This window comes from Rousettus aegyptiacus, unplaced genomic scaffold (genome assembly GCF_014176215.1).
Source record: "Rousettus aegyptiacus isolate mRouAeg1 unplaced genomic scaffold, mRouAeg1.p scaffold_m13_p_6, whole genome shotgun sequence".
NCBI classification, from domain to species: domain Eukaryota; kingdom Metazoa; phylum Chordata; class Mammalia; order Chiroptera; family Pteropodidae; genus Rousettus; species Rousettus aegyptiacus.
The window spans coordinates 86626873-86639391 of NW_023416309.1; the positions used below are offsets into that span (position 1 = coordinate 86626873).

Genomic DNA, 12519 nt, shown 5'->3' on the forward strand with positions numbered 1-12519 from the left:
TGCAGGAACACTATATTTATTAAGTCAATAATTCATTTTTAGCAATACAAGTACAGAATATATCACAATGTTGGTTACAAACATACTTAGTATGGTTTAATGGTTTACAAATAATGGTGGGCACTACAAGTTTGTGATAAGGATAAGAAAAGGTCATTCTGACACAATGAAGAATTGTCTTAAAAAACCTATCAATAACCTTAGATATTTCTATAGAAATTATTGTGGCACTATTAGTGGGGATTTTCATGTAAAGAATTGTTAGTGACTTGCTTTTGTTTAAGACCTTTTTGAGTCTATTAAACTAATATCCCATTACTTAATAAAGTATAAAAATAGTACTGACCTGGTAATATTTAATAAAATGTAGCATTCATTCACATCATAAAAGTAGAACTAAATTGAAAAGTTTTAGTTACCATGGCAACATATCTTCCCATAAAAGGAATATACAGAAATGAGTAATGTTACACAAATTGTACCTGCAAGTTATTTAGTGATCCAACACTTAACTTGTGCACCACAAACCAAGTTTTCTAGATATCTATATATAGCATATATTTTTAATCTTAAATTTTACTTTTGAAAAAAATGTACACTTCAACAAACTCACTAAGGCCACTCATGCTATCAATACCTAGGATTGAGTAAAGAAGAGTATTATGTAATAAATCCTAAAGCACACTCCTTCAGATCACCAACAGGGTAAAACCAGTTTTCTGCCTAAAACATTCCTGAGATTTGTGGACAATACAACTACTAGTGTTCAAGCTATAGATTAATCCAAATGTCAGATTTTATAAAATGAATTTCCTAGCAAGATCTGAGGTCTTCCAAAGCCAAGAGGTAAAATGTTAATTTTTAAAGTAAAACTAAAACTCTTTTAAAAAAAAGTTTGCACTTGTCTTTTTCCAGTAGTGACTTTGCCATCCAGAAAAAGGAGTTTGGAAGTAGCAGGGCTACACATTCGGGGGGGGGGGGGGGTGTGTGAAAAAATCAACTAGCAGTTAAGTATACCTGCTACTTAGCAAACCGTTCTTTCAAAAGTATGGCCAAATCTTCAATCATGTTTTAGATACGTGTTTATTGTTTAGCATTCCGTTTGCACTAAACGGAGCAGCCAAGTGGCAACTCTTATTATTTATAAGATTGCAGCCTTTGTACTTAATTTTCACCATATTATGAACTCTTCCCAAACAGCCTAGGAACAAAAGTCTTTGTTAAATCTTTTATTTTCACAAGTGAAAGCATTCTGGGATTACTACACAAGAGTTACCACAAAGCAATATTGTTTGTTCTTGAGCAGAGGCAGAGACAGAGCTTTGATGGTAATGAGGGTCCAAATGCTTTGAGCAGTCAGCTTTGGTGATCCATAAACATTATGGTCTAAAAACTCAAATGGCTCCATTAAATTGAATGCAGGAGTGACACACCACCTGTGTGGTACAGATATTATAGAGCTCCCTGATGCACTCAACTGAGTAGCATCCAACTTTAGGAAAAAGAGTGGACAAGAGAGAAGAAATGAAGCCAGGGAGGACGAGACCAAAGACCCTTTATTTAACATTACTTTGCTGAACTTCCAGAAGAATCTTTAAGTTGGTGTAGGCTTCCTTACACACAACCCCACTATATGAGAAAAGTTTGTGGAAGGTATTAGCTACTGTGAGGTAAATTTTCTTCAAGACTTTTTTAAACTCTAGAAATGATGGTGACATTTACCTCTCTAACTTATCCTAAACATCCCTATTAAAAGGATAAATCCTACACTTTAAATTATTAGAGTTTTATTCTTCATTAGAACCAGAAATAATAGCATATTAAGTTATACGGCTAACAGAAATTGGAAATCTCTTTTCTTAACCTAGACTATTTGCATGAAATCAAAGGGCATGGATTTCCAAAAACTACATTATAGGAGTGGTAATAAGGGGAAACTACCAATACTAATTTTTTTTTTTTTTAAGAAAAAACTGGCTGCCAGTTAACATTATCACCCTGTGATCCTAGGCTTCTAAATAACATGTTGCTTTATCACTGAGAGTGAGCTAAGTTCAAACTGAATTAGAGAGGATAAGGCCTTAAGTAATTTGCTTGATTTTATCCTAGGAAATACTACATGTGCGCAAAACCAAAAAATATAGATTAAAAAAAAACTTCATATGGAAACATAAGTTTCAAAATATTTATTGAAAAACAATTTACCATGACAGTCCTATACCACAAACATACCACAGGACTCTAAATAACCAACAAAAGTATACAAAGTCTATCCTGAAAATGTCTTTGGAGGTATTAAATACATAGGCCTTTGAGGATAGAGCTGAGTAACTTAAAAATGTTAGTCCTTGGTCATACAGACTATTTGGTAATTAATAAAGAAGTGCCTCTTGACATTAGATTGCAATTAACTGGGAGGGGAGAGGTGCAGGTGTGCCAATGCACTCTTCAAAACTGAAAATAACTTGATTTCAGGAATAAACTCAGATTCTGAAATCACATAGTTATTATCTTAGGATCTGGACTTGCTTCATCTTTTTTAGGTACCTCCCCTGGTCAATCCCCTCCTGGGGACTTAAAAACACTGGCTCATAACTAACAAGCCTGCAAATAACAGTTTAAAACAAGGTTGTATATAGGAAGTTCAAAATCAAATTTATCTGGAATCTCCAATTAATTTTTCTGTATTCAATATGGTGTTTAGATTTTTTCCCCCTCTCACCCCAACGTGCATGTTGAAAGAAAACCAAAATTTGACACACATCCACTCATCCACTGACTGCTCCAAGCGTTAGCCAGGAGTAACATCTCTAATAGCCAAGTCATGAACCCCTGAAAATAGGGGGAAAACCCTGATTCTTAACTATAGAGGCACTAAACAGGCCACTATAATAAGAACTGAGGTAACAGCAAAAGATCTTTTAGTTTCTTGGATTGCTACATGTCACACTTCTCAAATTTGAATATTACCTCACCGTTAAATAACCCGACTGGCTTAAAAAAAAAAAAATCGAAACCCAATAACAGAAATACAAGTTAGTAAAATAGATATATCATTAGGGAATCTTTCCATATGACTTGAATTTCAAGTAAAATTATCTAGTTGTACTACTATTTATTATAAAAATGAAATATTCTAAGACTTGCTTATTTTGGGGCATTCATTTTTTCCATTAATCCCCATAAACTATAAAGTAACTAAAGTAAAATTCCCATCCGGACAAGAACTATTTCATTACTCTTAGCCAACATACTTGTTAACTGCATTGATTATTAGGGTAACTTTTAAAATGAGGGGGATGGTTGCAGCAGATATTTATAGACTTGCTTATGGCACTGCCATCTGTGTACCTCGACAAAAGAAATGGCCAGATATCCCTAGTTTGATGTTTATTACATGAATATAATTTTTGCATTATCACTTTTTATTATACATCTAAATGAAATTATTCTACTGATAAAAGTATAGGCAGGGGCTAAAATAATAATCTAAAGCCTCTGGTCCAAATAACCCCTTAACCCTTTCTACATTAGGCTGGTCCTTTTTAGATCCTCATGGTCCTGTTAGCAAATGCTATCGGAGTATCTTGCATTGTTGTACCAAAAGAAAAAAAAAATCGAAGAGTTAAAACTGCTGGTCTATCAGCTTTTCTATTACTCACAGATCAACAGTGGTCCAGGACAGATGAATATGACAGTCTTTCCTTTGTAACAGAGCTCTGGAGTGGTTGTATTCACTTCTCTGGGTCAGGTAGCCAAACCTAAGTCAGGATGTCCCTCTTCTATTAGTACTTGTGTTAACTTTTCTATACTGCATATAAAGATTCCCCCATAAAATTTCTTTATAGTACAGTATTGAATACCTTCACAAGGAAGAATTATATGTTAAAAAGTTGTTAAAATCATCCTTACATAATAAGAATGCAACTCTTTTAAACTCTTAAATAGTTTTATTTTGGGGTTCTTTTTTTCTTTCAGGCTTTCTGCAAAATGAATTATTTTTTAAAAAGAAAAAAAAGTTTCCTGTTGTTTGTTCTACTAAGTTGAAAATATGGGCCAGACTACTTATACATGCGGTACATGCTGAATAACTGAATATATGCTTATTCTTACAGACACTCTGCAAGATAGGGATCACCCAAATAGGGTCAATGGACTGGACCAGTGTTTCAATGCAAATTCCAGCCCCAGAAAACAACATGGTTTTGATTTCACAGTATGAATTCCCTGGAATCTGGGAAAAGGTAAATTGGTTAACTGAGGTTATTCCTCAGCAGCTCGGTCCCTCAACATTCTGAGAAATCAGGAAGGACTGCACCACTTCTTCAGTGGACTGGGGGCTGGTATTGACGTCTTCAAGAGCATCGGTCACTGAATACTGTCGATCTCGCAACCGGTTCCAGTTAGACAGAACATTGTGATATTCGAACACTTTCTCGTAATTTCCAATGGAGTTGTAAAGTTTAATGAGACCTCGATAATCATATTCTAGTCCACTATAGCCTTCACCAAAAAGTTTCTTCCCTGAAAGTAAAAAAAAGAAAGCTCAAGTAACAAAATAACAAGCAACTTCTACAAGACAAAAGACAACGCAAGTTCAATTCTTGTTCACTAAAATTATAAAATTTCATAGTTTGAAGGACCGATCTGAAGAGATTTAAAGTAAAAAAGAGTAGCACCTTCAATAACATAAAAATACAAATGCATGAGGTTAATCATTATAACATTTTTTATAATTGCAAAATATTAGAAACAAATAAAAACAGAAGAATGGTTCAAACATGTTACACCCACTCAATGGCATACTATGCATTGTACACACAAGAGGAAGCTCTCAGCTCCCTGTGAACTGACACAGAATGATTTACTGGGTATGCTGTTAAATTAAAAAAAATAATAAAGCAAAGTACAAAAATGTACATATAGTATGCTACCTTTTGTGTAAGAAAGGGAAAATAAAATATTTATGTATCTGAACACTTATGCAAAAAGATACACAGAAAGGATAAACTAGAAACTAATGTGATTAGTTACCCACGAGGGTAAAAGAAATTAGGGAAAATCAGACATCTATGTATGAGCATACCTTTCTACAGTTCTGACTTTAGAACATTAATATTTCACATACTTTAATAAAAGTAAAGATAGGGGAAATGTTATACAAACACAAACAAATGAACCTAACTATCTTTCCAAAGAATAACTACACTGATAAGATGGCAGGGGGAGACAGAAAAGAGAGTAAGAACCCAGGTAAATTTTGAACACAGTATTCTAAGTATATACTTTCAGACTAGAGACAAAAGAAAACTGTAAACAAAAACTGAACTCTGAGCAGTAGGTTTGTTTTTCACAGTACTATGGAGTAACAATTCTAAAACTACTTTATGTGTATTTTATGATCAAGCAAGTCAATATATTATGGGCAATGGGGAATCCATGTATGCATGGATACAAGACTTATGACACAGGTAGCATAGCAGAGGGGGAAAAAATAGTCTTTTGAAAAAACGGTCCCGCGTGAACTACATATATATGTGGGGAAAGAAAAAATCTGAACCCCACCTCACACCATAAACAAAAATCAATTTCAGTAAATCTGACTGGTAAAACAGTTCCCAGAAGATAATCTTCTAAAAGAATATCTTCAGGACTTTGGGGTAGGAAAGGTTTCTTAAACAGGATATAAAAAGTGCTACCATAAAAGATCAATACATTCGAATACATTAAAATTAAGTACTTTGAAAAGCACTATTAAGAAATAAGCAATAAAATGAGAGTTATCTACAATACATATAATTATCTAAAGGCTTGTTATATCTATATTATATAAAGATATAAAACAGGAAAATGACAGACCAATTCAATATAAAATGGGAAAGAATTTTAACAGGCACAACATTAGATGATGCCAACAGTATCTTATTTTATAATATATAAGCCTGAATTGGAAACAATCCAAATGTTCTGAATATCCAGTAACAGTAGAATGGATAATTAATGATATAGTAATCCAATAATATATTACATAGCATTGGAAATTAACAAGCAACAGTGATCTGGAACAAATGTATTTTACAATTCATGTCCATCCAAAGGAACCAGATACATAAAAAAATACATTGTATGTTTCCATTTACATCAGGTTCAAAAACAGGTAAACCTAATCTATGATGTTGAAGTTAGAAGAAGGGAGGGAGACAGTAATTATACAAATAGTTCAAAAAATAACTACTTTTGCCTATACCTGACACTGTCATATTGTTTATACTGGTTTCAACATCAATAAATCACATTTAGCAAAATGTCCTAGATGATTTTTGGGTGGTACTTAGAAATCCTTAATAGCTCTAAACTCATTAGAGTCTTAATAACAATACTTCCCTTATACAACACCTAAGACATTGACATGCTGATCTCTATTCAACTGACAAAGAAAACTTAAAAAACATACCAATTGCTATAGATCGCAAATAAAGTTTCTCAGCATTTTCATACTGATTCATGTCATAATTATATAAAGAAGCCAGATGTCCCACTGAAAGGGCTACTTCATAATCTTCTTGACCAAGAAGTTGCTCTTTAATCTGAATTGCTTTGATGTGCATTTCTTCAGCTTCCTGAAAAATGAAGCCATATTCATCATTAGATTGTACTTTTTCATGTCAATAATTCTTATCTAATGAGCAAGGTTCTTCTAAATGCCAAAAACATTTTATGGATGGCATAAGGTAATCAGATTAGAGAACATACTATATTCTTCCAAAAATTGTCTACGAGAAGCATTACTGGTTTGGGGAAGCTATGCACATAACCAAAATGTTCTATGCCAAAAATGGTAAGAGAAAACTTGTCTGGGTAATAAAAAGTTATTTGAAGAAATTAACATCAAGATATTCTAAAATAAAATTTCTTTCAATTAACATGCTCTAAAATTTAATTGAATCTTGTGAAGAAATTCCATACTACATAGTATGTTAATTTATATGAGTACACTTTTATTTTGTAATTTTGACAATTTCTATTCCAACAAACTTAACTCAGGTCATGGAATATGTAGATTCATTTCCGGGTAAAAATGAAAGTCTTAGGCAGCCATTCTCATCTTTATTGTGACCTTAAAATAGACGTTATTAAGAATTTATAACCCAAAGTTCTAAAAGAAACTAAATTCAGTAATGTTTCTCTCTACAATAACACTTGTAATATCTGATTTTCTTACATGCAAGGTTTTCTGCTAAATGTACTTAACCTAGCTAAGAGCTATGTTTTAAGTCTAACTAAAATAAGCATATTAGCCTTTATGGTTTGATATATTGCTTATTTTTCCATTGTCTGGATTTGTATAATAAATGTATACTTTATTTAAAATTACTGAAGATATATTATTTAAGATTGTACTTTATTACCTAAATTTATTTAGAGAGAAAAATATAGTAAAATATGCTACCTTAAATTTTCTCATTGACTGATAAAGTCTTCCAAGGTTCCCATAATGTTTTGCAGTCTGTACATTAAATTCCCCGAAAGCTTTTTTAGCTAGTTGAAGTGAAGACAGGTGCAAATCATGAGCTTCTTGAAGCAGTCTTTGTTCAGTTTCTTTATTATGACAGTCAATTGCAATCTCCTCTAAAATAAGTGCTGAATAAAAAAAAGCAATGAAATTAGTGTACTTCCAAAACCATCTAGCGAAGCTAATCAGAGCGTATAAAATTAAATTCTATAACTGTTTTTTGTATACATTTATGTGTGGTTATGGTTTAATACGGGTAGAGATGAAAGCATTCTACTTTAAAGAAAAAATACAGTTTGGGGGTTATTCAATTTTACATAGTATAATGAATTCTAAATTTAAGAAAAACAATGGTATAGATCAAATTCTTTTGCAGAATTAATTTATATTTTACTAGACTGTTAAACTTTGCTAATGTGAATGTTTTTTAAAGCAAATAGCAAAATTTTTTAAAGTTATGAAACTGGGTCAAGGAGTACCTAAGCACTGTTGAAAATTTTGAAACCACACTTTTATGAAACATAATCTTTAACCAAATAACAGCTAAAGAACTGGTTTCCTCCCACTCACTTGACCAACCAAATCAGGCAAGATGACAGTTCAATTTAAAAGTCACATTCAACACTTTCAAATTCCATTTAAAGTATTACAGATACATAGTCATTTACCAGGTAATTTTGTTTCTAGGAAAATTATCCATGTGCATAAAAGTAAAAGATTTATTTTGCTGTAGTATTTTTAAAGAACAAAAGGTTAAAAACAGTATTAAAATTCAACAATAAAAGTGAGGTTGAAAACATTAGAGAAAAGGATATATATTTACATGCACTAACACAGAATAATGATTATATTAAGTGAAAAAAAAAAAGATTATAAAACTAAAAAAAAAAAAAATGCATTCATTCATTTCATTTTTGGAAGAAAGAAAAAGCCTTAAAAAACTCACCAAAAATGTTGATTTTGGATTGCTGGGATTTCAGGTGACTTAATTTTTCTCTTTTCTATCTAACTTTTAATTTCTGACATTAATCATTTATTACATGTGTCCTTTAAAAATGCAAACCCCCATTCCAGAATTAAGGTAAAATTTATCCAACATGCATGGAATTACTATGAGGTTCACGATCCAATTATGTTGGCAAATTAAATGCCTTAAATAAAAGGGTCTTGGTGGAGATTAGAAGTTAAAATAAGAAAAGAAGGAGGTTAGGGTAAGAGAAAAAAAAAAAGAAAAAAAGAAGTGGTATTTAGTAAGAGCCTTGCAACATTAAGGGTAATGTAATATGAAAGTGAATTTCAGATTCCTATACTATAGAGCTGAAGGTGTGGAAAACCCATATTCAGTTTGCTATCCATGTTACTGTACAACAATTATTTGTGTTATTCTGCTATCCTCCCCTCAAAATAAATGAATGCATGTAAAGGGAGGAAGGGAGGATAGATATTCTAGCTTATTAACAATGTTATATGAGAGAAGCAAACAACCTTTCATTATGAACAACTGGAAATTCTTAAGTGGAATTGCAGGCAAATATTTTAAATCAGTGAATTGGCTATTTTAGTAATACGTGGATACAGTCTAATCCTAAGCATGACCCCTGAGGAAATAAACGAATACCCCTATTTTATACCATCTATCATAAATTAAAAAAATTTCAGATTAGACAACTATTACAATTGACAGCTAAAGACATCTAAAAAAGAAAAAAACATGTATATAGTTATATATTGGAGACTAGATTACAAAGGGTACCTTTCACCCTCTTTGAAGAAGCCAAAAGAAGATGATCTTCAGGTAGGATGTGGGTAATAATACCAATAGCTCTTTCTGCATGAAACCTGTAATACAGATAGAGATATATTCTGACATTTCTTCCCCCACTCTTCCTTCTCAGGCTTCTTTACTTCTCTCCCTCCCTCCCTCCAACACTGAATCATCACAATTAAACCTTCAGCTCACCATTTGGACAGAAATATGCAATATAAATAGATATATTCTGGTATCTTTACTTAGTTACAAATAACAAACATTTATAAACTGTGAAGTTGTTATTACAGCCTACAAAGCTCAACATGATCCTTTACTGGGATACCTCTCTGACCTCATCTATCAATTTCAGAAACCACCCTGTCTTTCCCCTCCAGTCACAGATAGGCCTAACAGTTTTCTGAACAAGCAAATCATGTTCTTACTTAGGACTCTCATACTTACTTTACTGTCTCTCTGGAATGCTCTTCCCCAGAATATTGACATAGCTCACTCCTCACTGAAAACCATTTCCAGATCAGCCAATACAAAACTTCCTAAATAATCTACCATCACTCTCTTAGCTTACTCTATTCTTCACAGCACACATCCTTACCTGACATGTTTGGTTACTTGTTTATGGCCCATCTAGCCAAAAAGACAGTAAGCCATTTGTCTATTTTATTTGCTAGTTCCTCTCAAACAACTCTGAGCCTTCTATACCCATCTTCCAAGTAATCATTATTTTTTCTCAGGTTTTCTAATTCACTAATTCTCTCTTTACTCACGTCTAATCTATTTAACTTGTCTACTGAGCTTTGATGTCAACTACTATTTTCCAAATTAGCTATTTTATTTTTTATAATAGTTCCTATTAAGATATAACTTATACCATAGTTCACCTATTTATAGTGTACAATTCAATGATTTTTAGTATATTCAGAGTTGCATATCCATTACCACAATCGATTTCAGAATATTTCCATCACCTCAAAAAGAAACTCTGTGCCCACTGGCAGTCACTCTACATTTTCTTCCAACCTCCCAGCCCTAGGCAACCACCTTTACTTTTTGTCTCTATGGATTTGCCTATTCTGAACATTTCATATAAACAGAACCATACAATATGTGGTCTTTTGGCTTCTTTTACTTAGTTTGTTTTCAAAATCTATCCATGTTGTAGCATGTATTGGATGTTTTATTTTTAAATCTGTCTTTTTAAATTTTCCCTACAGAATATTACTGATTCCTTCTTTTATATCAATGTCGGCAAATTTTTTCTGTAAAGGGCCAAACAGTCAATATTTTAGGTTGTCTGGGTCACACACTGTTCTAACTCTGCTGCTGTAGTGTGAAAGCAGCCAGATAAATACATGAGTGAATGGGTATTACAACATTTCAATAAACTTTATTTAACCTACAAGCCATAGTTTGGCAACCCATTTTATATTTTTAATCATTTAAGAATACCTATTTTATAGTATCGACCAAAAAGTTCTGTTACATCACATTCTTAGGGTACTAATCTTGTTCGTTGTATCTCTTGACTCTTACTCATAGAGGAAATGTTTGTTTTTATTTTTAATTGTTTAAATGGCAAGTTCACCTTAGATAAGAGCTAGCTAGATCTATGGGAAATCTGTATGGGTTGGGTTGAGGGTTAATTATTTCCAAGAGTTTTACATTTCCTCCTGAAAGGCATCCCAGTAGAACTAATAATCTCAAAATGCTTTTCAATGTTTTTCTCAATTTGGGAGTCCTTGCACGTATGATGCCTGAACAAAGGAGTGGTATATGTCTGTAGTTACAAATCCCCCGGTGAGGAATTTATGACAGGTTTCCTTGTCATCTCTCTTGCCAGTGGGCAAATTCATTTTTCCTAGTTTACCCTTTCCCTAAGGGTATAGCCTTGCTCTTGGCTTCATGTGAGAATTTCAGTTCGAACTCACAGTTTCCTGTGGGCTAGCCTTGTCTCTTAAACCCAGGAATGTTGTTCAACCAAGGTTACAGAAACTTCTAAGTTTTTCCACCACCCCAGAGCAGCTTTACGAAAGTTTAGATTTTAGTTCATTATTTATGCTTTTGTATTTTAGTCCATTATTGGCCCTTGGGGGATTTCCTCTCTCTTGAAAGTTCAGTTACACAATTAAAAAGACGATTGTTTCAGTATTTCTGTGTTTTGAGCAAGAAGTTTTTAGGTTAAGTCTGCCATTTAGCCAGAGGCTACTAAATTACTCAAATAAAAATTATAGAAGGAAATAGTCAAAGGAAGGCATATTCCATATGAAGATATATAAGACTCAATATTAAACCACATACAATCTAAATGAATGAGCTGTGTAAATTGGTATGATTTTAAGTAACTTCAAAAACATTTTTTGGTGACAAAAAAAGATTTGACTTTGGGTGGTAAACACACAATGCAATACAGGTGATGTATTACAGAACTGTACACTGGAAACCTGTATAATTTTATTAGCCAATGTCACCCCAATAAAATTAAAATAAATGAAAAAGTATAAAAAAAGAGAACATTTTAGGCATTGTTAAAACTCTAGGAAGACAAATTTAATCCCATAAAATACATTAAATACTACTGTATTAGGAAAAACAAAACAACACAAGAGCAACAGCATTTAATCTCTCACTGAAGAGAAATGTGGAACTTACAGTGCATTGTCAAATTTTCCAGAACTATACTGGTGAACATAAGAAGAATAAGCCAAGTCTTCGTGAGCTGTTGCTACATGGATATTTTTGCCACCAAATACTGACTGCCGAATGTCAAGGGCTGCCTAAAAGAGTCATGAAAACAAATGATAATACTGTAAATCCTTAGAAACCACCTCCCACTTAAATTAAGAATCCTAATTTAAGTGTATATGATATATACACAATCCTATCAATCTTGAAGAAAAGTTCTGAGGTATTTAAATCACAAGAGAACCTACAAGTCTCCTAAAAGGCTTGATTTTCTGAAGATTGAGTCCGCCTTAAAAGGTTTAATAACTGATTTATTAGTCTTGGGAATCACATCAGTGTTTTTCTCTATGTCCCTTCTTCAGAAGTGAACTATAAAATCAAGGATAGCTTGTCTACAGTGATGACATAACGCATCATTTACCTGACGATGACTACAATAAGGCTTAAAATAATTGCTATTTACCCTCCTTGCTATTATAAAGGCAGCTATAGTAATTTGTGCTAAATGAAAAATGTAAAAGTACTCAAATGTGAGCCCACACTCAACAACTCTTCT

The 12519-nt window shown here is 32.8% G+C and overlaps 1 protein-coding gene across 1 annotated transcript in view; it reads right to left on the minus strand.

Annotated features, from left to right (window-relative positions):
- Positions 1 to 12519, minus strand: part of APPBP2 (amyloid beta precursor protein binding protein 2) — a 45007-nt gene continuing 32488 nt past the window's right edge. The window contains exons 9-13 of the mRNA XM_016143367.2: positions 11931 to 12055; positions 9267 to 9352; positions 7451 to 7641; positions 6455 to 6620; positions 1 to 4524 (exon numbers count right to left, since the gene is read on the minus strand). Of these exons, the coding sequence (XP_015998853.1) occupies positions 4271 to 4524; positions 6455 to 6620; positions 7451 to 7641; positions 9267 to 9352; positions 11931 to 12055 (822 nt within the window). The 3' untranslated portion in view covers positions 1 to 4270. The remainder of the gene's footprint in view (positions 4525 to 6454; positions 6621 to 7450; positions 7642 to 9266; positions 9353 to 11930; positions 12056 to 12519) is intronic.